Raw genomic sequence first — 24,429 nt, forward strand, 5'->3', positions numbered from 1 at the left:
ACTGTAGCAGGACTTGGAGTTGGTGACATCTTGACAGATATGCGATGACGTAACCCGGTTACTTGTGTTGAGCTTGCAGCCTGTTGTGGCCCTCCAACAATGCTCCATCCTAAATCAGTTTTGATGGCATATGGTTCATCATCCCTTCCTGCAATAATTTGTCGTGGCATCAGTGCTTTAGAACAGTCATAACCTATCAGGAGCCCAACACCATACTCCTTCAGAGGGGGTATTTTATAAGAGATAACTGATAGGTGCTTCCACTTTTTAGCTGATTCACAGGTAGGTATGTGTTCACGATCAAGGGGTATGAAGTCTCTTGTATAGACCGGAGGTAGATCTATTCTGACATCTGAGCAAAGTCCCTTGACTTTTAGTCCTGTGACTCTTTGACTATCTTCCAATGAGTCTTTTCCCATAATTGTTGAGAGCTTAAGCTTCACTGGCTCCATGGCTACTTGCAATTTCTTACTGACCTCTTGGTCAATAAAAGTGTTACTGCTTTGTGTGTCTAGTAGTGCATAAGCAAGTACTTCCTTACTTTCTGTACCCGGAGATGAGATACACACTGGGATGATCATTGAAGTATTCTTGCTCTCACTTTCAACCATACAGCAGGATACGCTTTCTCCCTCAATTGGAGTACTGGGTGTTGAAGCTTTATCCTTCTTTGGGTGCTCCTCATGTAATGGGGTTGGGTGACGTCCTTTACAAATGCCACAGGTGGCTCTTCTCTTACAGTCCTTAGCACTGTGTCCCTTTCGTAGGCACCCAAAACAGAGCTGGTTATCCAGTATGAATCTTTTCTTCTCCTCTACAGACCTTTCCTTCATTTGTTGACATTTGTAGATGGAGTGGTTCTCTCCACAGAACATGCATTGAAGAGATGTGCGACTATCCGTCTGTACTTTCTCTCTGTTCTTCACATCAGTGACCTTAGGCTTACTCTCCTTGGTATCATTGCCTTTATCCACTGCATTGACTGCAAATGAAGTTGCCTTTGCACGCTTTACCTCTCTTGTTGGCTTTCCTTCCAAAGGTTTCAGAATGTGGAGGGATGACACTGGATTGCATGCTATGCGTGCTTCTGTATTGACAAACGAAGAGAACTCTTCAAAGCTGGGATACTCCTTGCCTTGGTCTAACCGTTTAGTTACATGACGATTCCATCTTGAGGTCACCCAGTCAGGTAGCTTAAGTAACATTTTCTGATTTTCTTCACAGTCATTCAGTACTTGCAAACCCTTTACGTGTGGAATGGCGTTGCTACATGCTTGCAGGAAGTCACCATACTCTCTAAGCTTAACATACTCTTTAGCGCCTATCTTTGGCCAACTGTTAAGTCTCTCTCTGAAGGCTCGCTGTACTACAAAGGGATGACCATACCTTGCATTCAGTTTTTCCCATGCTTGTTTGTAGGCTTCTTCATCTTTCCTGTAGAAGCTACCTTCAAGAGCACTCTTTGCTTCTCCACTAACATACTTCTGTAGGTAGAACAACTTGTCTGCTGAATTGGGGCAGCGACGTGCAATAAGTGCTTCAAAGCTTGTACTCCACTCTATGAACTTCAGTGGGTCTCCTGAGAATACAGTAGGTTCAGGAGTTGGAAGTCTTGTAAGAACCATTGTCTCATGTATAGCTTGGGCAATAGCTGCAACATTTTCTTGGTCACTATGATGACTTGTGGGGATAGAACGACAGGAATCTGTTCTCTCACTGCACACGGATTTAGATTTCTTTCTATTTTCCTCAGTGAGGACAGAAGGACAGGGATCTGTTCTCTCATGTAGTGCTGCTCTGGATCTATCACAATTCTCCTTTATTTCCTCCTCAGCATACACCCTACGTTTAGCTTCCATGACCTCAATGTCTCTTTGGTTTTTCAACCTTTTTAATTGTAGACGTTGTGCATCGATTGCAGCTTCCATCTCAATCACAGCCTTTTTAGCGGCAAGTTGTGCACATGCTTCTACCCTTTTGGCTGAGGTACTTGTGCACTTAGATAAGTGGCTAGAATGTTTGCTGGAAGAGGTTGCTCTTGAAACTGTAGATCCATATACAGACTTGGCATAATCCCTTTTATAAAGCTGTAGTAGCCTTGTCCTCTCTGTCTCTGCATCAAAGTCGGTTTCAATTGATCGTATTCTCATAAGCCCTAATAAATCTGCTGTTATTGCAGTGCAGGTGTCAATCTTCCTCTTAATGTCCTGGGAGGGTGCTGTGTGTGACCTTAGCTCATCATATATTGTCTTCATATCTAACTCCTGCTTCTGTACAGCATCCATCATGTTGGATAATTCATCCTCTGCACACTCTAGTTTTAGCTTCATGCGAACCTCATTGGTGTGCGTCTTCCATTTTATGTACATTTGGTTGAATTTCCTTTCTCTTTGCGCAGACTCCTGTTGCGTGTATTCTAGCATTTTTGGGGTGGGTCTTCTCTCACGAGATGACTGTCTCAACTGGCCTATCTGTTCTGAGACTGCCTGAGACTCCCTAAGCTCACCCTCTAAATTCTTTATCTTAGACAGGTACTCTTTTAGGTCACAATTTATCCTTTCTATCTCTTCAGGATTTGTCTCTGCCTCTAAGGTTTCCCTCAACTCTAATACCTTCTGCTGTAAGGAATATCTCTCACTATTTAACTCTTCACCCTCTAACAATGGCATTGAAATACTATAAACAGACATTTTGACCTGAAATAGTTAAATAGCAGTTAAACTCAAAGGAATAATAACTTTGTTCAAATACACATAAAGTCCTTATTATGAAGAGCAGGATACAGTGACTTGACTGCTGATTTAATATTAGTGTCTTTTGAAACAGAAGTTAGGAATCACTCAGGATCAGTCTTTGCAGATGTAGATGCAAGGTGAGGGACTTTGACTTGCTTGTAGTTGCTTACAGGATGCAGACTGTCTGTGTCTTTACTTGCAGAGATGCAGCTGTGAGTGTCTGTGTCTTCACTTGCAGAGATGCAGCTGTGAGTGTCTGTGTCTTCACTTGCAGAGATGCAGCTGTGTCTGTGTCTTTACTTGCAGAGATGCAGCAGTGAGGATTGTTGCTCTGATTGTGTGCGGTTGCTCGAGGTGAATTGCAGCATGTGGTTGTTTCACTCTGTGTGGTGGCGCGCCTGTCGATATGTGCACTCTCACTGTGGCAATGTTGTGACTCTGAAGGCCGCAGGAAAGGCATACATCTACTTGGGTGCAATACTTGGCTCTATTTCTGCTTCTACTGTGGTGTTTTGTGAACTCTGTGGCCACAGGGAAGGCAGGTTAGCTTTAAAGTGCTTTTTGAACTTTTGTGCACTGTCACTTTAAGGGCTTTGCAATTACACTCTGAGGCACACTTGGTATGGCTTGTGCTCTAGCTCTGATGAGGTGCGTCTTCTCGCCTCCTCAGAGGGTAATAGTTCTACTGTAACTGTCCTCGGATCCTTGAAAGACTTTAAGAACATACCGCTGGTACAAAAATACTTTTCTTTATTGGTAACATCAGGATAGGGTATCAGGAATAAAGATGATCACAGTTTTAGTAATATTGGTGGCTGTGGCTGAACATGGCGATTTGAGTGGTATAAAGCGTAGGAAGCGTAAGTGCGGTAGAACTAGGGGCAAACATACAAAAACAGTATTTAGTATAGATTCTAACATATAACCACTAACATTGTCATTAGCAGCATGAATCAGTATACATAAACCAAGATAGCTCACCTATTTTCGCCTCATGGGATCTTAAGGGCAGTTTCTCTGCTCTGTCTCTCTCATAAGCTCTGAAGATTCACTCTAAGATGGCTGCTGGCATGTCTGGATAGAAGATTCTAGAAGATCTCAGAGTGAGGCTGGGTTCTGATTGGACTAGAGTGTCAGGTGACTGGAGTACTCAGATTAACCATGTAATGTCCTCTGCTTAGCTAGCTATATTATAGCTGATGCTGCAGGCTGTTACTCTACACACAAACTTTAACAGCAGGCTAACTTTTCTGCTTATCATACAACAGACCTATATAGGTATATATATATTATTCTGTACTGCAAAACTAGCACTAAATTGCTATAAACCTCTCTTATTAACAGTGACTATGAATTATGCTGTTCAGATGTTTGATTGGCTTGGGCGGGCAGCTACAGGAACTACGCGTAGTTCTACGCAATTACGCTTTGCAAACTATGGTTTCAAAATCAGAAGCTTCGCTACATTTGCATTTCGTAGACTACGCATTTAAAATACGGAAGCTTTGCGTAGTGCGAAGTGTAGTGTATGCGGACGCTTATGCCATTATGCGAAAAAAGTTCCGTAATAATCCGCTAAATATGTGCATGGGTGAACTAATATATGCGTACATTCTACCTTCCAATGCGGAATTGTATACGTATAGAAGGGCAACAATATTTCTGCGCATGCGCAATGATCCATATAGACGCAGTTACCGCACGCGTAGTTGACTTCGCAATACATACGTCAACTACGCATAGCGGGCGAAGCTTCGAATAGCGGTACTACAACTACACGTAAATAAGTACGCAATTTTTTTAAACTTCGTCTATGAACTACGATGCGTAGTTGCGGACTACGACGCGTAGATTCGCACTGGCGTAGTTTACGAGCAACCCTGCAATATGCCCCATATAACAAGTGCCCCAATAATGCCTCAACATATTACAAGGGATTTCCTGTTGTTTCCAGTGCTATAATACCAATTATTGTGGCAAATATACAGGGTGTCCCACTCAAAATGGACCCTGTAAAATTTGTAATAAGTACTGAATTGTTTGTCGGTATACAACACTTGCTGTAATGTGGATTTGTTTCGCACTACATAAAGTATATTCAGCTTTTTATATTTACGTGTATACATTCCTGAATTATTCACAATTCAAAAGAGGCAGTTTTTAGTGAGGTACCCTGTAAGCCAATATCTAGCGGGCCACAATAAATGGCTTGAGGGTTTGGGATCTACCAGTGGTCCTCCAGTTTCCAAGACCTGCCCTGGACTATTTTGGAATGCTATCCATTTTCTGTGTAGCGGTAGTTAGATTTTTAGCACTCACATCAAGGTTTGAATCACAGTTCAAACTATATAAGCTGTATTCACAAAAGGTTAATAAGATTTATGTGCCCAGACCAACTCAAAAAGTCAGCTTCCGCCCTAAGCCAGTACGGCATCACTAGAGGCCGTGCATGGCAGATGCGTCCTATAGACAAGGGCAGGTGGCTGTAAACTCCTCTTGTGTTCTCAAATGGGACCCAGTATTGGGTACTGTAGCAGTCCGTGGATAGCATTCTTACTGAGTCTGAGAGTAGCCAATGGCTGCTGGGCTCACTAGATAAATTGATTGACAGATCCTTTATATGTCTGCTTCAGCAAGTGTTTGCCCGTCAAAGCGAATAGTTGCCTTGTGCTATGTTGACGGGTGTTACAACTGTGGATTATCTGTGTATGACCTCTTACCTGATCTCTGGACTGTGTTTTGGACTAACATCTGGACTGACCTTGTATCTGTATCTGACCTGCTCTTGTCTCTTCCCTGGTACCATGATTTTTTTATCTCCACCGTATGACCCCTCGACTGTTACTCGATTTGCTATTTTTTTAAGTGTTGTACCTTACTAGTTTGATCTCTCATGCTGACCCAGACTGTCCACTATTCTGCCCATTTGTACCGGCCAGTGTGATTCTGGCCTTAGTCTCAATACCTAAGCAATTAAAACCTGGTTGTAACTGAGTGCTGAGACGACGTGTACAGTTGTCTCTCAACTGAGCGGGGACGTGCCATTTAAAGTGAAGATTGTGGAGCATATTGCGTATTGAGACTGAAGGTAGGCCAGAGATCCACTCGACCTCACAGTTACTATATGAATGGTAAATACAAATGTACACTTCTCAATGTGAGCATTTGATGTACATCTTACATTGTTGCTAAACCTCAGAGATAGGAAAATGGCAGTTATTAGTTGAAGTAGCTAAATCAAACGCTTGTAATAGCTGAGTTATAGAAAATATGTATATTTGTGTAGGAAAATGACCACAACAGGGACATAGACATCAGCAAGGCTGTAAGACTTCATAGGTCTTTCTAAAACAGGTTTGCCTTGGTTAGTTTTTTCCTGTTCCTGTTAACAGTCTGTCATGAATTTGAGCTTTTTCTTGTATTGTAGAATCATTGCAAATACGGTACTTAAAAAGATGCTAACTGGCTATATATTACATTACCATGCATTAAGCCAGTGGTCAATAAAAAATGTTTTTCATACATTGGTTACAGTTGTTTTACAAGAATATCTAAGCTACTGGCTGGGTTAATGCGATTTTATTTCACTGAGCTCAATGACTTCTTGCGTGTGTCATTGAAAATATAGTATATATGTAATAGCCTGGTAAAGCTGAATGACTGAAATATGGCAGGATTTGCTATAAAGCCACAATGACCTGCCTATAACCCTTTTTCCCTGAGGTAATCATAAGAGGGGTTTTCTATGACAGAGATGGAAACTCATAGCAGAGCAAGCACTATTTCATCCCAGTGAAGCAGGCCTTCTGTTTGATTGTTGTTTGTGGGGAAACTGTGCTGTTGACAACATTGTAACGGCTGGAAATGAAGATTGCAATAAATATTGATTGTTTGGCGCTGTCTCCTAAGCCAGGATTTGCTTTGAATATCTCCTCAGGTAAGCTTACTAATATATAAATAAGTTACTCTTTAAAATCCATCTCAGCAGGTTTAGCTTTGAAGTTATACATAGACAGACTTTGTTTTCTAACTATGTTGAACACCTGAGAATAAATTAAAATGTTCACCAAACACCCCTTTTTAGTACACCAGGACCATCAACCACTGCTTCACTGAGATGTTGCATGGATGAGCTCATGGAATATTGTATGCTTTCTGTCCAGCTAAGACTCCATGGGCCCGATCCAATTCACTTTTTATCCTACTTGATATTTTCACATCTTATCAATAAAATGCCACCAGCAAGCAAGAAATTACTCACAATAAGTTTGACAGTACTTTTTCACCTAATTTTTGCTACTTTTTTTTATTTTTGTGATGTGCTGAAAAGAGATTTTAAGCAGAAGAAGAGAAATGAAATGTGAATTGAATCGAGACCTTTGCTTTTTCATCCCTCAATTCTTTCCTGTATTAACATTTTCTCCAGTGAATTGTGACTATGCATTATGGGAATATTTGAATCTTAACTTTCCCATAAGTGCTGCTAGTGAGCAGTCTTTTAATGTTGTGACTGCAGTCACCATCAGCAGAAATCTTCAAGTCCAAGAAAATAAAATCTGTTACTACTGCCACTTCATTGAGTCCACCAGGTGCAATATAAATGTTATTTTTCTTGTCTTGTATCTTGTCATTACCACACTTGCAAAGGAATCATTGGAATAGTTATATGTTGAGCAGCAGGTAAGTATTTGCACTTTTACGTTTAACCTGCATCAATAGGCTGTTCAGTATTTCCTCACTCTCAGCCAATAGCGATGTATCATTTGCCTATCTGATGTTAATATTTCTGCCACAAATGCTATTTCTAGAATATGCTATTGATTAATTTAAAACAGCATTTCACATGTGTTCAGTGCATAAATTAATTAGAACAGGTTACAAATAACAGCCACGTTTCACTCTTTTCCATGCTTGGGTTTAACAGTTGCTTCTTGGTTTGCATGGACGAAAAGATGTGAATCTTTGTGCTAGTATGGGCCATTTTGATGGATTTAATCTCTGGCCACCCTGAGCTGCATGCCTATCCAGTTTCCTAATGACACACACACAAATTTGATTGCTAAATACTGCTCTGGACTATTTCAAAAGAGGGCCACTTGTGAGTTTTATCTGTCTCACTTTGAGTCATTTTTCCATAGGTGTTGGAGAAGGCCACACATCCAGATGGGTAATCAGTGCATAAATCTATGTCTTATCTTGTATTCTCTTTCCTGGCTTGTAAGTACATTATTAATGCTATGTATTAGCTTCCTGTGTGTACTCATACAGGTATATTGAGATCTGTAATTATTATAATTATTATTCTGACATCTTGCATCTGTCCTCTGATACTGCAAGTACACCACCCTTGTGATCTTTGTATTTAGACATATTGTTGGAAAGTGGAACATTGCATGTGATTCCTGTGTAGAGATGGCCGGAATGGTACGACCGCGAACCGATTCGTGCGAACTTTGGTGGTTCGCATTTGCAATCGAACGCGAACTATATGCGAGTTCGACCCGCCCCCTATACTACATCATAAGGGTCAACTTTGACCCTCTACATCACAGTGAGCAGGCACATGGTAGCCAATCAGGCTACACTCCTTCCTGGAGACCCCTCCTTATAAAAGGCAGGCAGCGTCGGCCATTTCCCTCACTCATGTGGCTGTAGTAATTAGAGAAGGGAGAGTTTGCTGCAGAGACATAGGGAAAGCTTAGTTAGGCTTGTTAGCTTTCTCCTTGCTGATACTTATTGTTAAAAAGCACCACTCAACAGCTCTTTTGAGAGCTAATGTTCTTGTGATCTATTTTTTTATGTGTGTGTCCCACAGGCACTTGCATATACAGCCCTGTCAGTCAGTCGCAGCTGGCTCTTGGCCCCTTGCTAATTCCTACTGTGCCACTGCCAGGCCCAGCACATTCAGTGACTACCTGTTCAAGGTACCTGTGTGTGACAGCTGAACATTTGTAATACCAATCCCTGCATACCTTTTCAGTGCACCTACCTACGTGACCACAAGCAGTGTTATATTATACAGTATACCAGTCACTGCACCTGTTCATGGTACCTGTGTGTTTGACAGCTGCACATTTGTAATACCAATCACTGCATACCTGTTCATGTTTACTTCACATGCGTGACAGAAGCATGCAGTGTTATATACCAGTCACTGCACCTGTTCACAGTACCTGTGTGTGTGACAGCTGCACATTGTATTGATACCAGTCACTGCATACCTGTTTAGTGCACCTACGTGACTGCACACAGTGTTATATTATATACCAGTCACTGCATACCTGTTCACAGTAGCTGTGTGTGTGTGACTGCTGCACATTTGTAATACTAGTCACTGCATACCTGTTTACAGTACCTGTGTGTGTGTGACAGCTGCACATTTGTAATACCAGTCACTGCACCTGTGTGAGCGCACGCTGTTTTATATACCAGTCCGTGCATACCTGTTAACTGCACTTGTGTAACCGCACTTTGTTGTACCAGCAGTCACTGCAAACTTTTCACTGCACCTGTGTAACCGCACATTGTATTAGTCAAGTCAGTGCATACCTTTCACTCCATCCCCCCCAATGTGAACAAAACAAGAGGCAGAGCCAGAGGCAGGCCATCTGGCAGGTCTGTTCGAGGTCACGCTGTCGTGATTTTGTGTGGCCCTTGACCAAAATACAGTGTTCAGAAGAAGGCACGTGCCATCAACCCCCAATATTGTGAGGACGTAGTTGACTATTTAACACAGAACAGCTCATCTTCCTCAGCTTTCACACGGAAGCGTGACATATCTTCCTCCTCTTCTGGCACCCCACTTAACACTCCGTCAGCAGCCATCACCAAAATGCCATCATCCCAGGACTCAGCGGTGTGGACATTTTTTTGTGTGTCTGCCTCAGATGAGAGCAATGCCATCTGTACTCTATGCCACCAAAAATTGAGCCGGGGAAAGACAAAGACCCGCGTAGGGACAACTACCTTATGAAGGCACAAGATTACAAAGCATAAACTGCAATGGGATAACCGCCTGAGGAAAAGCAGCACACAAAAGCAAAGCCACACACCGCACTGGAAGATACCATCACGCAATTATTTCTCAAAAAAGGCGATACACAAACTACCGTGATGTTGAAAGGCAAGTGGTGTCATCTCTGGCACACAGCGTTGGGTCAAGGGTCCATCTGACCACGGATGCCTGGTCTGCAAAGCACAGTCAGGCCTGCCCAAAGACTAAGTTGGTCCCCACACACAACATCTCTGCCTGTAGGCCGCTTGACTGCCTTCTCCGCCACCACCAACAGGGTCCAGGACTCCAGGTTGATTCCTGAATTTTCAAGGCCGCTGCTAGCAGCGCCCGCTATAATAATTTTCTGGTGCGTGTACATGCCTGCCTAATTTTTCTGGCTACAACAACAAAACAAAAGGCATGTACATGTGTCAATTCCCCTTTGTGATCGTTACCTTGCCGCGGTGAAGGGGCTTGCGTATCACAATGAAGCAATGACTGGCTAAATTAGTGTGTTGGGGTTGGGGGGCACACCTGACCCAAGAAGACAGATAATAAGGTCGTTGCTTCATTGGGCACAGACCAAATTCAATCAGCTGCAAACTCAGTCACTGTTGTTCTGTCATTCAGCTACCTCAGCCCGACCATATGGGCTTGAAAACCGCCATTGCCTGCACTCTCGCCATAGTGCGCACCAGTCCAGCATGGCCGTCACTACACAAATAGCTGTTTGCGGTGGGTTACACAGTGAGTTTAGTCTGTCAGTGTGAAGCAGCACACTAATTACACTACCTGATTGATGTATACACATGCAAGATGTTGTAAAGCACTTTAGGCCTTCAATTTAGCAATAAAATTTGATTTCTGCCCTTAAACCCTGCTGTGCGTAAAATCCGGATTTTTGCTGTGTATCCCACTCCACCATGCCCCCCTCCAGGAGTTAGACCCCTTGAAACATCTTTTCCATCACTTTTGTGGCCAGCATAAATGTTTCTAGTTTTCAAAGTCCGCCTCCCCATTGAAGTCTATTGCTGTTCGCGAAAGTTTTCACGAACCAAACTTTTGCGGAAGTTGGCGTTCGAGTTTCACAAACTGAAAATCGGAGGTTCGAGCCATTTCTATTCCTGTGGCACTACCATGTCTAGAACCCACATCTTTGCACATGGTCCCTATTGTTTAGTGGCTGTCACATTACTTTGCATTTATGTGATTGCCAGATAGCGGGGGAGGGGGGGGGGGGGGGCATTACAGAGAGAAATTATAGTCCTATGAGTGGGAGGGGCTAGCAACAGTAATATGGCAGCAGGAAGAGAGGTTCTTTCTGGAGGTAAAGGATGGATGAAGAATTTCACTGGTTGGGTAAATTACAAAATGTACAAAAAGCAGAAGTGGTCCTACATTGGTGGCCAGGACTAGTTTTTAGAATGCTCTGCATGCAAGGTTAAGCTACATACTGTCCTCAACTCAAAGTTGTAATAAAAGGTGTATTCTTACCACTGAAATAATGATATTTACATGTTGGCTTTAAAGGACACCTGAATTGAGAGGGATAAGGAGGCTGCCATATATTTTGTTTATTTTAAATAATGCTCATGGCCTGGTTGTCTTGCAGATCCTCTGCCTCCAATACCAATCCAAAACCATAGAACCTGAACAAGCATGCAGGTCAGATGTTTCTGAGGACCCACCCCTCCCTTCCCAAAGTATGGGTAGCCAGAGAGGTTTCCCCCTCCCTCCTCTTCCTCCTCAAATCTTTTCCCATGATCCACATGCCGAATATCTCCTTCCTCTTTAAGTTCCTTTCATTGCATTGGTAACCGCGTCCCCTTGTGGTGATATGACACCACACTGTTACTAATGCAATGGAGCAGAAGGAAGGAGGAAGAAGATATTCAGGGTGTGGATCATGGACGCTGCACCCTCCCCCCCCCCCTGCTCCCCGGGGGTGATCTGCCCTACTTATAAATACAGGATTGCGACCGACAGTATTGTACTGAGTGTGTCCAGAATTAATAAAACATCTGGCGCTGAGATTGACTGGTGCAAGTACAATGTACTGTACCTGACTCTTAAATAAGGTTATTCAAAAAGTGTTCATGTATTGAATAACCCAATTAAGTGATAAAGCCCACACAAATCTGAAGATGGATAAGATACAGTATGTCTTACTTGTTAAAATTGTAATAGATATGCATAGAAAATACATATTCTTACTTGATAATGGATCCAAAGATAAGTCAAGGGATTTATTCTTGAATTCGGACTTTAAGACTCCAGTGTAAAATACAACATGTCCAGTTAGGTAGGCTGAGATCGTGCAAGGATTAGAACTTTGATTCTTGAATGTTAAAATGACCTTGAAGTCACTGCCAAATATTGCATTTTCTTCCTGAAAGTCCATTGTAGCGTCAAGCTCAGAGAGTTGCTGAAACTCGTCTCGGTTTTCCTTTTTGACACCATACATGAGGGCTGCATCAAGTGCCAGTCTCTCCTCTTCACAGCCTGCAGGGAAAGAAAAAGGTTTCTGAGGTAAAAATATAGAATGTCACTCACTTAATTTAGCAGGAAAAAAATGCATTGATCAGTTCCAAAAAAACATAAAAAGATGCTGCAGTAGCGTGCATGAAATAGGGGCATGAGGAAAAACGCGTACTAACGCACACCAACTGATTAAGTGTAAAAGGGCCCTAAGCTTCCCTGGTGGTGCCTATTGCTAAGACCTCCTCTAGTGTTGCCTAACCCTAAAACCCCCTGATTGTGCCTAACCCTAAGACACACCCGGTGGTACCTAACTCTAACCCCCACCCCCCTGCACAAACACCATTCCTGGCACCAAACCCTAACCATTCCCCCTGCACAAACACCCTTACAAATGTAAAATTTGTATATACAAATGATAAAATATTTGATAACGAAAATTTTGTACATACAAACAAAATAATATTACAAAAACTATAATGTTGAAAGTTTCAAAACGATAGCATAGTTCAAAAACTTGAATGTTCTAAAGTTGAAAACAACATTTATTGGGCACCCAAATTTCTGCTTTGGGTGCTGTATTAACGATATTTGCATTTGAGCGCTATGGGGCACCCAAATCGTACATTAGCCATAGGCACCCACATTTCCTGCTACCCTACAATATAGTAATAACACTGAACTTCTAAAAATATGTTGAAATATAATAAGCATGATGATGCAATGAAGAATCAATAACAGTAGACGGTACATGTTTACTGACATGTAGGACAAATGCCACTTTAGAATCCTCTCCTTATCCAGCTTTGTGGGATGTGCATTCTCAGGGAACACACTACATGCGTTTCTGCGCGTTTTGCCGCGAACGGCAAAACGCGCACGATTTTAGAGGCTATGAAAATAATAGCCTAGCTCGGGAAACGCTGCGCCGCATGCGTTTGTGCGCGTTTGCGTTCGCGTTTTTTCCGCGTTTTGTAGCCGCACAGTTTTCTGCTTTTTTCCGCACATTGCATGACACTACATGCCATGCAAACGCAGAAACGCAGAAACGCACGCGGAAAAACGCACGCGTTAGACGCGACCGCAAAACCCGACGGAAACCTGGGAAACGCAGGGGAAAACGGCCCTGCAAGTGTGTTCCCTGCCTAGTGTTTTTCTACATGCTGAATGCACCATGAATAAATAACTCAAGCACAAGCAAAGAGCTCTACATACATCCAATTATACCACTCCTTGATGTCATGAAAACATACAAAGAATGCAGTTGAGACAAAGAGACATTTTCCTTATCTCTTAATAGGTTCATAATGCTAAAAATTACATTTGATTGCATTGTTACACATATTCTTCATACACTTATATTTTGCCTTAAATTACACATATTGTGCGTCAGTGCTGATATATTGTCTGTATTGAGCAGACACCATATTGATCATGAACACTACATATCATTTTGTTTATTATAAATTAAGATTTGTGTAGCAGTTTTTCTTTTCTTGTTTGATGTCACTGCTTTACTCTTCTGTTAACTGCTTGGATTTCAAGCTACAACCTTTCCTCACATTCATTCTCCCGGGATCCAGTAACTAAGCAACCGCACAGTACTCACACTACAAATCTCCTAGGGATTGCATGGCAAATAGACCTCCCATTAAATATTGAAAAACCTTAATGGTGATCACTGACATGCTTTCTTTCTCTGGACTTTTTTCCAATTTCCTTTCCCTTTTACTTGCATTCCAAAACGGCAATAAATGTTAAAATATTTACTGTACCATAATCTTGCAGACGCACATAACTGGCAAATATAATAATAGTAAGGATGTTTGTCTTGTTGGCATGGATTATTTTTTTAAGCAAGAAACAAAAATAGTATTCTTTTATTCCAAGTATTTTATTTTGATAAAGATTCATCTTTGTAGCTGCACAGAGTATACAAGAAAACCTTCATACTGAACTGAGCCGCAAGGAAAGGAGATTTTTTCCTCTTAATTATTCAAAGTGTTCTACTTTCAGACAGAATGCAAGAAAACGATCCACATAACCACTGCTTCTGATGGTCTAATCTCTTTTTACTTGGTACCCCACCAAACAGGGCACTAAAAGCAGAGAGAGATTAATGTGAAATGAGGCCCTAGGGCGGATAGCAGATTTGGCACCCCCTGCTGGCTGCCTGGCTTATTTTGTATAGTAAAATGGGGAATTGGGGGTTAGAAAATTTGCCAACCAGGCTCCTGGACACTCACCCAGGACTAAGCACTTTCTTTAATTGCCTTATGGACTGAAGGTAGCCGCTAAAGATGCAATTTGCTGATCTTCATTTATGAACGCTTTTTTTATATAAAATGATCGGAAATGATCATTTGGGACAACTAATGGACAAAAATCTCCTAACCAATCTGATCAGATTTCATTAATCTGATCAGATTGGTTAGGAGATTTTTTTTCCATTAGTGGTTACAAACGATCATTTCAGATCGTTCATACAAAGAATCGTTGGTAAACTAGAAAATTATATTGTTAGTGGCCACCTTAAAAGATCAGCTTCAAGTCTACCGCTATTTACAGGTGTGTGGCCTTTATTGAGTAAGATACTGGCAGTGTACAGGGGTGGAAATCTTGAGTATGTCATATCAAAGAAAACTAGGCAAAATCCTTTCAAATGAAGCTAGCCTGGGTTCTGCTCAGCAGCCACGTTAAGGATATTGCTTTAGGTTCCAAACCTGACTGCTGTTGTTGCCAACTAGTCATGTTGGAGCCTCTGTAATTTTTCACCTTTTACACTAACAATAAAAAAAAACAATGGTAAGAGGCTGATGTCAGCGAAATGTGGGCAAAGGAAAATAATGACAGCACCTGTTTTTCTCTTGGTGGGCCGGGTAAGATAGAAAGTGGTGACAGCACTTGGCATGTGGGAGAGGGGGAATAGTAGCTGGACTTGGTATGGGGAGGAAAGGTGTCCACACATGCTATGGGGAGGAGGTGGGGCAGGCATCACTAATTAAGGGGGAATATTGAGACCACAGTGCCCCAAATATGTTCTGCAGAGCCACTGAGTACCAATGATTTACAGAACATGACTGGGTCAAACTGCCTAAGTGCGTGTGCGTGTGCGTGTGCGTGTGCGTGTGCGTGTGTGTGTGTGTGTGTGTGTGTGTGTATGTATGTGTGTAAGTACTCTGCCTAATTATGTTGTTTGGGACAGGACTCCCATGCTGCCTTGTAATGTTGTTTTCAGGGACATACTGCCTAATTAGGTTTTAGGGAACAATTTGACTAATTATGTTTGGGGGTTACATTCTTGCTAATTATATTGTTTGGGGGAACATGCAGCCAAATTATTATTTGTGGAATATGCCCATTTAACTATGATCTAAGATTCTAGAAGTAGTTATTGTAGAAAATAGTGCATTTATTTCAATCCATATAACCGTGATGTACGTTTTATTCTGTGGGGCCATAGAGGCATATTAAAATACGTTTTTACTATATGTGGAGTATGCTTTATAATGAGGTGGAGAGGACTTAGAAAAATACTTTTCTTATATGCTGGTTTAACAAGGAGGCTGTGGGTAAGTAGGGAGCTGAAAGCAGGGCAGTTTCTAGGCTAAACTGCACTCATGTGAGAGTGTAAAGATTGCGTCCCACCCCCCCCCCCCCCACATGACCACGAGCATGTCGATGGCGGCTATGGAGGGGACACTGGCTGGGTGCAGAGCTGTGGCGAAGGACACATAGGCTGCCAGGGGCTGAAGGAAGCCCCAAGTAAGTAGATCTGTTTTTTTTTTTTAAATGCCAGTTGTTTCCTTTAAAGCGTACCAGAAACTAGAAGGGTCTCTGGTACAATACTCACCTTGGGTTTCCTTACTCCTGTCACTCCTGACTCCTGTCACCCGCAATTGTCCCCAAAAGCCTGGCCGAGTCACGCTCTGTCGCGCATGCCCAGCCAGGCGTGCTCCCGTCCCTGGTAGAGATTTGCGCCTGATTGCTCCCAGGGACAGGAGCATGGCGGTAGCGCACCTGGCCGGGGTGTAGGCCAGGCTTTCAAGGACAATTGCGGGTGACAGTCATCTAGGGAGACAGCGAGGGACGAGCAGCCTTAATGTGGCTTAAGGAAGCTCCAGGTTAGTATGGAGCCTGAGACGCTACTAGTCTCAGGTTCACTTTAAGTTAACACTCAAATGCACCAAGGGACCCCTGCTCAGTGCAGGTTACAATGGTGCTGGCAGGCCAACAAACCTCCCTTAGCTAGAGAGCCCCCCCCAAGTGGCACTAGCAGGTCCTCAAACACCCCCTCAGACAAAGAGCCCCCTTCCCCCCCAATATATATGGCAATGCCGCAGCCACCTAGGCGTGCATATGTAATCGGCGCCCGGAGACTTGGGCGGTATAGCTTATCCTGCTGCTGCACACGTTCCCAGCGACATTAATTACTATTCCCCTTCTAGGTCCACATGGATAATGGGGAATTATATAATTTGACTTCCAGCTATAGCTGGAGGCCGAATTATACTGTTTTAAAATGTAACTTCTGCTCCGTCTTCTGACGGCGCTGAAGGTACTCAGTGTGCACTGCTATAGCCATAATTCTTATTATGGCCTATGGTGGCGCCGGCTGCACCCAAATCTCCTGTGCTGAATATAACTGCTCCACCACCTAGCCAACTACATCACCCTAGTACCCCCTGGGCCCTGACTAGTGTTGGGCGAATATCTAGATGTTCGGGTTCGGGCCGAACAGGCCGAACATGGCCGCGATGTTCGGGTGTTCGACCCGAACTCCGAACATAATGGAAGTCAATGGGGACCCGAACTTTTGTGCTTTGTAAAGCCTCCTTACATGCTACATACCCCAAATTTACAGGGTATGTGCACCTTGGGAGTGGGTACAAGAGGAAAAAATTTTAGCAAACAGAGCTTATAGTTTTTGAGAAAATCGATTTTAAAGTTTCAAAGGGAAAACTGTCTTTTAAATGCGGGAAATGTCTGTTTTCTTTGCACAGGTAACATGCTTTTTGTCGGCATGCAGTCATAAATGTAATACATATAAGAGGTTCCAGGAAAAGGGACCGGTAACGCTAACCCAGCAGCAGCACACGTGATGGAACAGGAGGAGGGTGGCGCAGGAGGAGAAGGCCACGCTTTGAGACACAACAACCCAGGCCTTGCATGAGGACAAGAAGCGTGCGGATAGCAATTTGCATTTTGTCGCCATGCAGTCATAAATGTAATACAGATGAGAGGTTCAATAAACAGGGACCGGAAACGCTAACCCATCACAGATGTTCATTGTTCATGTTACTTGGTTGGGGTCCGGGAGTGTTGCGTAGTCGTTTCCAATCCAGGATTGATTCATTTTAATTTGAGTCAGACGGTCTGCATTTTCTGTGGAGAGGCGGATACGCCGCCGATCTGTGACGATGCCTCCGGCAGCACTGAAACAGCGTTCCGACATAACGCTGGCTGCCGGGCAAGCCAGCACCTCTATTGCGTACATTGCCAGTTTGTGCCAGGTGTCTAGCTTCGATACCCAATAGTTGAAGGGTGCAGATGGATTGTTCAACACAGCTACGCCATCTGACATGTAGTCCTTGACCATCTTCTCCAGGCGATCGGTGTTGGAGGTGCATCTGCACGCTTGCTGTTCTGTGTGCTGCTGCATGGGTGTCAGAAAATTTTCCCACTCCAAGGACACTGCCGATACCATTCCCTTTTGGGCACTAGCTGCGGCTTGTGTTGTTTGCTGCCCTCCTGGTCGTCCTGGGTTTGCGGAAGTCAGTCTGTCAACGTACAACTGGCTAGAGGAGGGGGAGGATGTCAATCTCCTCTCTAAAGTCTCCACAAGGGCCTGCTGGTATTCTTCCATTTTGACCTGTCTGGCTCTTTCTTCAAGCAGTTTTGGAACATTGTGTTTGTACCGTGGATCCAGAAGGGTATAAACCCAGTAATTGGTGTTGTCCAGAATGCGCACAATGCGTGGGTCGCGTTCAATGCAGTCCTAGGCCGAAGAGGTCATAGCCTAGGGTCACAAAACCTGTTTATTTGGGCAATTTCAATGGTGGCGGGTCTGACGTACATAAATCGCAGCAATGGCCGTTAGCAACGTCTGAATCTCACGAAATGTCTCATGCAGGTAGAAGACATATTGTTAGACTTGGGCTCCAAAGATGGGTTCCCTACATCTCTGCAAACCAGAGTTACAGGGGTCCAAAATTGGTAAAATCCCCCATAGGATTTCATTGCCTCCCTATTTCACTTTCCAAAATCTCACATCTTTTCAAAGGGCAATGGCTCAGCAGTACCAAATTTTCTAGCATTGTAGGGACCCTTAGGGGGAACATGACTGGTGAGTTTCGGGCCCCTAGGCCGAAGAGGTCATAGCCTAGGGTCACAAAAACCTGTTTATTTGGGCTATTTCAATGGTAGTGATGGTGACGTACATAAATCGCAGCAATGACCGTTAGCAAAGTCTGAATCTCACGAAATGTCTCATGCAGGTAGAAGACATATTGTTAGACTTGGATTCCAAAGATGGGGTCCCTACATCTCTGCAAACCAGAGTTACAGGGGTCCAAAATTGGTAAAATCCCCCATAGGATTTCATTGCCTCCCTATTTCACTTTCCAAAATCTCACATCTTTTCAAAGGGCAATGGCTCAGCAGTACCAAATTTTCTAGCATTGTAGGGACCCTTAGGGGGAACATGACTGGTGAGTTTCGGGCCCCTAGGCCGAAGAGGTCATAGCCTAGGGTCACAAAAACCTGTTTATTTGGGCTATTTCAATGGTAGTGATGGTGACGTACATAAATCGCAGAAGTGGCCGTTAGCAAAGTCTGAATCTCACGAAATGTCTCATGCAGGTAGAAGACATATTGTTAGACTTGGATTCCAAAGATGGGGTCCCTACATCTCTGCAAACCAGAGTTACAGGGGTCCAAAATTGGTAAAATCCCCCATAGGATTTCATTGCCTCCCTATTTCACTTTCCAAAATCTCACATCTTTTCAAAGGGCAATGGCTCAGCAGTACCAAATTTTCTAGCATTGTAGGGACCCTTAGGGGGAACATGACTGGTGAGTTTCGGGCCCCTAGGCCGAAGAGGTCATAGCCTAGGGTCACAAAAACCTGTTTATTTGGGCTATTTCAATGGTAGTGATGGTGACGTACATAAATCGCAGCAATGGCCGTTAGCAAAGTCTGAATCTCACGAAATGTCTCATGCAGGTAGAAGACATATTGTTAGACTTGGATTCCAAAGATGGGGTCCCTACATCTCTGCAAACCAGAGTTACAGGGGTCCAAAATTGGTAAAATCCCCCATAGGATTTCATTGCCTCCCTATTTCACTTTCCAAAATCTCACATCTTTTCAAAGGGCAATGGCTCAGCAGTACCAAATTTTCTAGCATTGTAGGGACCCTTAGGGGGATCATGACTGGTGAGTTTCGGGCCCCTAGGCCAAAGAGGTCATAGCCTAGGGTCACAAAAACCTGTTTATTTGGGCTATTTCAATGGTAGTGATGGTGGCGTTTTTGTGACCCTAGGCTATGACCTCTTTGGCCTAGGGGCCCGAAACTCACCAGTCATGTTCCCCCTAAGGGTCCCTACAATGCTAGAAAATTTGCCACTGCTGAGTAATTGCCCTTTGAAAAGATGTGAGATTTTGGAACTGTAAATAGGAGGCCCAATGAAAGCCTATGGGGGATTTTACCAAATTTGGAGCCCTGTAACTCTGGTTTGCAGAGATGTAGGGAACCCATCTTTGGAGCCCAAGTCTAACAATATGTCTTCTACCTGCATGAGACATTTCGTGAGATTCAGACGTTGCTAACGGCCATTGCTGCGATTTATGTACGTCAGACTTGCCACCATTGAAATTGCCCAAATAAACAGGTTTTGTGACCCTAGGCTATGACCTCTTCGGCCTAGGACTGCATTGAACGCGACCCACGCATTGTGCGCATTCTGGACAACACCAATTACTGGGTTTATACCCTTCTGGATCCACGGTACAAACACAATGTTCCAAAACTGCTTGAAGAAAGAGCCAGACAGGTCAAAATGGAAGAATACCAGCAGGCCCTTGTGGAGACTTTAGAGAGGAGATTGACATCCTCCCCCTCCTCTAGCCAGTTGTACGCCGACAGACTGACTTCCGCAAACCCAGGACGACCAGGAGGGCAGCAAACAACACAAGCCGCAGCTAGTGCCCAAAAGGGAATGGTATCGGCAGTGTCCTTGGAGTGGGAAAATTTTCTGACACCCATGCAGCAGCACACAGAACAGCAAGCGTGCAGATCCACCTCCAACACCGATCGCCTGGAGAAGATGGTCAAGGACTACATGTCAGATGGCGTAGCTGTGTTGAACAATCCATCTGCACCCTTCAACTATTGGGTATCGAAGCTAGACACCTGGCACAAACTGGCAATGTACGCAATAGAGGTGCTGGCTTGCCCGGCAGCCAGCGTTATGTCGGAACGCTGTTTCAGTGCTGCCGGAGGCATCGTCACAGATCGGCGGCGTATCCGCCTCTCCACAGAAAATGCAGACCGTCTGACTCAAATTAAAATGAATCAATCCTGGATTGGAAACGACTACGCAACACTCCCGGACCCCAACCAAGTAACATGAACAATGAACATCTGTGATGGGTTAGCGTTTCCGGTCCCTGTTTATTGAACCTCTCATCTGTATTACATTTATGACTGCATGGCGACAAAATGCGAATTGCTATCCGCACGCTTCTTGTCCTCATGCAAGGCCTGGGTTGTTGTGTCTCAAAGCGTGGCCTTCTCCTCCTGCGCCACCCTCCTCCTGTTCCATCACGTGTGCTGCTGCTGGGTTAGCGTTACCGGTCCCTTTTCCTGGAACCTCTTATATGTATTACATTTATGACTGCATGCCGACAAAAAGCATGTTACCTGTGCAAAGAAAACAGACATTTCCCGCATTTAAAAGACAGTTTTCCCTTTGAAACTTTAAAATCGATTTTCTCAAAAACTATAAGCTCTTTTTGCTAAATTTTTTTTCCTCTTGTACCCACTCCCAAGGTGCACATACCCTGTAAATTTGGGGTATGTAGCATATAAGGAGGCTTTACAAAGCACGAAAGTTCGGGTCCCCATTGACTTCCATTATGTTCGGAGTTCGGCCATGTTCGGCCCGAACCCGAACATCTAGATGTTCGCCCAACACTACACGTGACCCGTTCGGCCAATCACAGCGCTAGCCGAAACTTCCGGGTAACGTTCGGCCATGCGCTCTTAGTTCGGCCATATGGCCGAACAGTTTGGCCGAACACCATCAGGTGTTCGGCCGAACCCGAACATCACCCGAACAGGGTGATGTTCTGCAGAACCCGAACAGTGGCGAACACTGTTCGCCCAACACTAGCCCTGACCCCTCAGCCAGATCCCCTGCCCAGTCAGTGCATGCTCCCCTCACTACTCAGGGAGTCTGGATAGTCCAGGGCAGAGAGCCCCTGACCCCCCCCCCCCCCCTCTTCTTCCCTGACAGAGGCCACATCGGGAGGAGAGAGGGACCACAGGTCACAAGTAGAGCTAGCCTGCCTAATTGCTAGTGACAAGGCGCTCATCCAGGAGGAAGCAGGGGGAACACACAAGCAAAGATAGCCCCAGCAACCCGACTCCTCCATGGGCGCCGCGCAGGACAGCCTAAGCCTGCAATACTGCTACAGGACATCAGGTGTCATCCGAGGCAGCGGCAGGACGCCCAAGAGGAGTCAAGGAAGGTGATCGCGCTGGTGTTCGTCTTTCTGTTCGGCTGCACCGTGCTTCACCAGCTCCCTACCGCCTAGCGGTTATGTCCTTCTGCCTGTGCCACCCTTCTTACACTTGCAGGTCTGTGCCCAGGACAGTTGCCCGGCCCGCGTGTGCGAAGAAACGGACCTGGTTGATAGTAGGCTGTCGCAGTCTCTGTCTTGGTGACAGACACTCTTTACAGCATGTGTTGAGCACAAGGGTCTGTTGTTTATGTGATGCACACCATGTGAGTCTCTCTGCTGTTTTCCCTAAGTTTTACTTTAGCAGCTGGACTACGCCACCAAAGGATTGTGGAGTAAAGCTTATTTGCCAAATTCACAACTGTTTCCAGTTCTACATTTTCAGCAGAACTCTTTTTGACAGTCTGTGAACTGGGGGAGTTGAAAAAGGTGGTGAGTGCAGTATCACATGTATTCGAATTTCATTTAACTGTTGAACAGTAGATAGTGTCTATTTTCTTCCAGAATAGGGGGATTCATTGACAGTTTTGCAGAGGGGCCCACTGATTTCTAGTTACACAGTGTAACATTCCGTGCAGATGCAGCTGAGGGCAGTCAGGATGCCCCCGTAGCTGCTTCAGGTTCCCTGTCGGGCGTTTCTCCTGCCCCTCCGGCATCTAGCACGCCGAGGGGATTGTCAGTGGCTCATAGGGTAGCTTTGTCGCGCGCGCGCACAGACAGGACCTTTAGCAGGGAGGAGGAGTGTCAGCTGACCAGTCAGCTGACCGGCTGGTCGGCTGACGTCAGAGGAGACTCTCGGCAGCTCTGATTGGCTGATGGGCGTGGGCGTGGCCGAGGGGTCTCCTCCGCTTCTTAAGCCTCCGAGAATCATTTGCAAACTGTCTGCTGTTGCGAATGCTTCGTGTGAGCACTCAGACCTTAGATTAGTTCCGGTGTGCTTTGATCTGGGAGGAAACCAGGGATTTCACACAAGACTAGGAATTATTATTACTACTGTGATTATTGCTTGATATTCTGTGTATGACTCTGGCTCTCTTCTGACTACTCTTACGCTATAAGATTCTGTACTTTTGCCCATCTGATCCTGTTGCTGACTCTGCCTGAAATACCTCTAACCTTCTGCTTGCAGATTTTGTACTGTATCCTCCTGTCTATTGCTGAACCGATCTGTCTGACCACTCTACTCACCAGTGAGCCCTTGTCACTGGTGAGGTTCATTACTGATAGTACCCACCAGCTCCTCTGGTGTGGTTCTGCTAAAACCAATCAGTATTAACCACTTAAGGACCAGGGCTTTCTGCAGTGATCGGTGCTGCGTGGGCTCTCCAGCCCGCAGCACCGATCAGGATTGAGCCTTGGCGATCAGATTTCCCCCCTTTTTTCCCCACTAGGGGGATGTCCTGCTGGGGGGGTCTGATCGCCGCCGGCTGTTTGTGATCTGCGGGGGGGCTCTTCAAAGCCCCCCTCCGCAGCATTTTCGGCGCTCCCTGCCTTCCCGTCCCTCCCTCTCCCTCCATGGGCTGCGCAGGACGGATATCCGTCCTGCGCATTGAAGGATAGGCTTCAGCCTATCATATGCCAGCGATCCCAGGCCAATCAGAGGCCGGGGATCGCCGATCTACGTCACGGCGCTGCTGCGCAGCAGTGCCATATGATATAAACAGCGGGGATTTCTTCCCTGCGTGTTTACATTTCGCTGGCGAGCCGCGATCGGCGGCTCTCCGGCTGTTCACGGAGACAGCGTCCGTGAACTGGCATGGAAAGGCCGCTCAATCGAGCGGCCGTTTCCATGCTATACCTCTAACGACCCGCCGACACCTATCCGCGTTAGGCAGTCGTTGTTGCACCAAGCACTGCACACTTACTATTACCTTGTTAACTATACTTGCATTATTGGTGATTCTGCAGATCACACAATAATCAGGCGTCTGTTTGCCACACTGATCGTTACACACAGCTATTAGGATGACATGCATTATTTGCCCCACCCACAATCAACCATGACTCTGTTCAACCTACGAACAGTTGGTGCCATCATCACTAATGACCACTCCTACTTGCTTGCTGCTGCATACACAACAACCTTCTCCAGTGCGCAGAGGTGTCTTGGACCTTTCAGGGATCCCAGTCACATCCCTGGTGACTACATTTATTGGGGTAGGAGGAGGAGAAGAGGGGCAGCACTTTCATTGAGAAGTAGTGACAGCACTTTTAATTGGAGCAAGAGGGGTTATGGTGGTTGCACTTGCTGTGGGTGGAGGTGGTGGTGGGGTTTCACTGGAGTTCACCATGATTTGTACTTATGCAATTGCCGAATTATAACATACCTAGCACTAAATCACAATCACTCTCATTTTGAAGAAAAAGTTAATAAAAAGTACATTATAAGTATACAAATTTAGATTTTAGCTATAATTCATTTGGATCTTAACAATCTCATGTCTGTGGGTCACTGCATAAACCACCATTTGATCTCA

The 24,429-nt window shown here is 44.7% G+C and overlaps 1 protein-coding gene and 1 long non-coding RNA gene across 5 annotated transcripts in view; one reads left to right on the forward strand and one right to left on the reverse strand.

Moving 5' to 3' along the window:
* F13A1 (coagulation factor XIII A chain) overlaps positions 1-24,429 on the reverse strand; it is a 215,955-nt gene that overhangs the window by 51,367 nt on the left and 140,159 nt on the right. The window contains exon 12 of the mRNA XM_068236848.1: positions 11,944-12,231. Coding sequence (XP_068092949.1) covers positions 11,944-12,231 — 288 coding nt within the window. The remainder of the gene's footprint in view (positions 1-11,943; positions 12,232-24,429) is intronic.
* LOC137518684 (uncharacterized) overlaps positions 1-24,429 on the forward strand; it is a 95,880-nt gene that overhangs the window by 24,380 nt on the left and 47,071 nt on the right. For 3 of the 4 annotated variants that reach the window (XR_011020869.1, XR_011020871.1, XR_011020870.1), the window contains exon 2: positions 7,874-7,952. This is a non-coding gene — a long non-coding RNA (uncharacterized lncRNA). The remainder of the gene's footprint in view (positions 1-7,873; positions 7,953-24,429) is intronic. The other variant, XR_011020872.1, reaches the window with a different exon arrangement.

The sequence above is a fragment of the Hyperolius riggenbachi genome, chromosome 5, assembly GCF_040937935.1.
Source record: "Hyperolius riggenbachi isolate aHypRig1 chromosome 5, aHypRig1.pri, whole genome shotgun sequence".
NCBI classification, from domain to species: Eukaryota; Metazoa; Chordata; class Amphibia; order Anura; family Hyperoliidae; genus Hyperolius; species Hyperolius riggenbachi.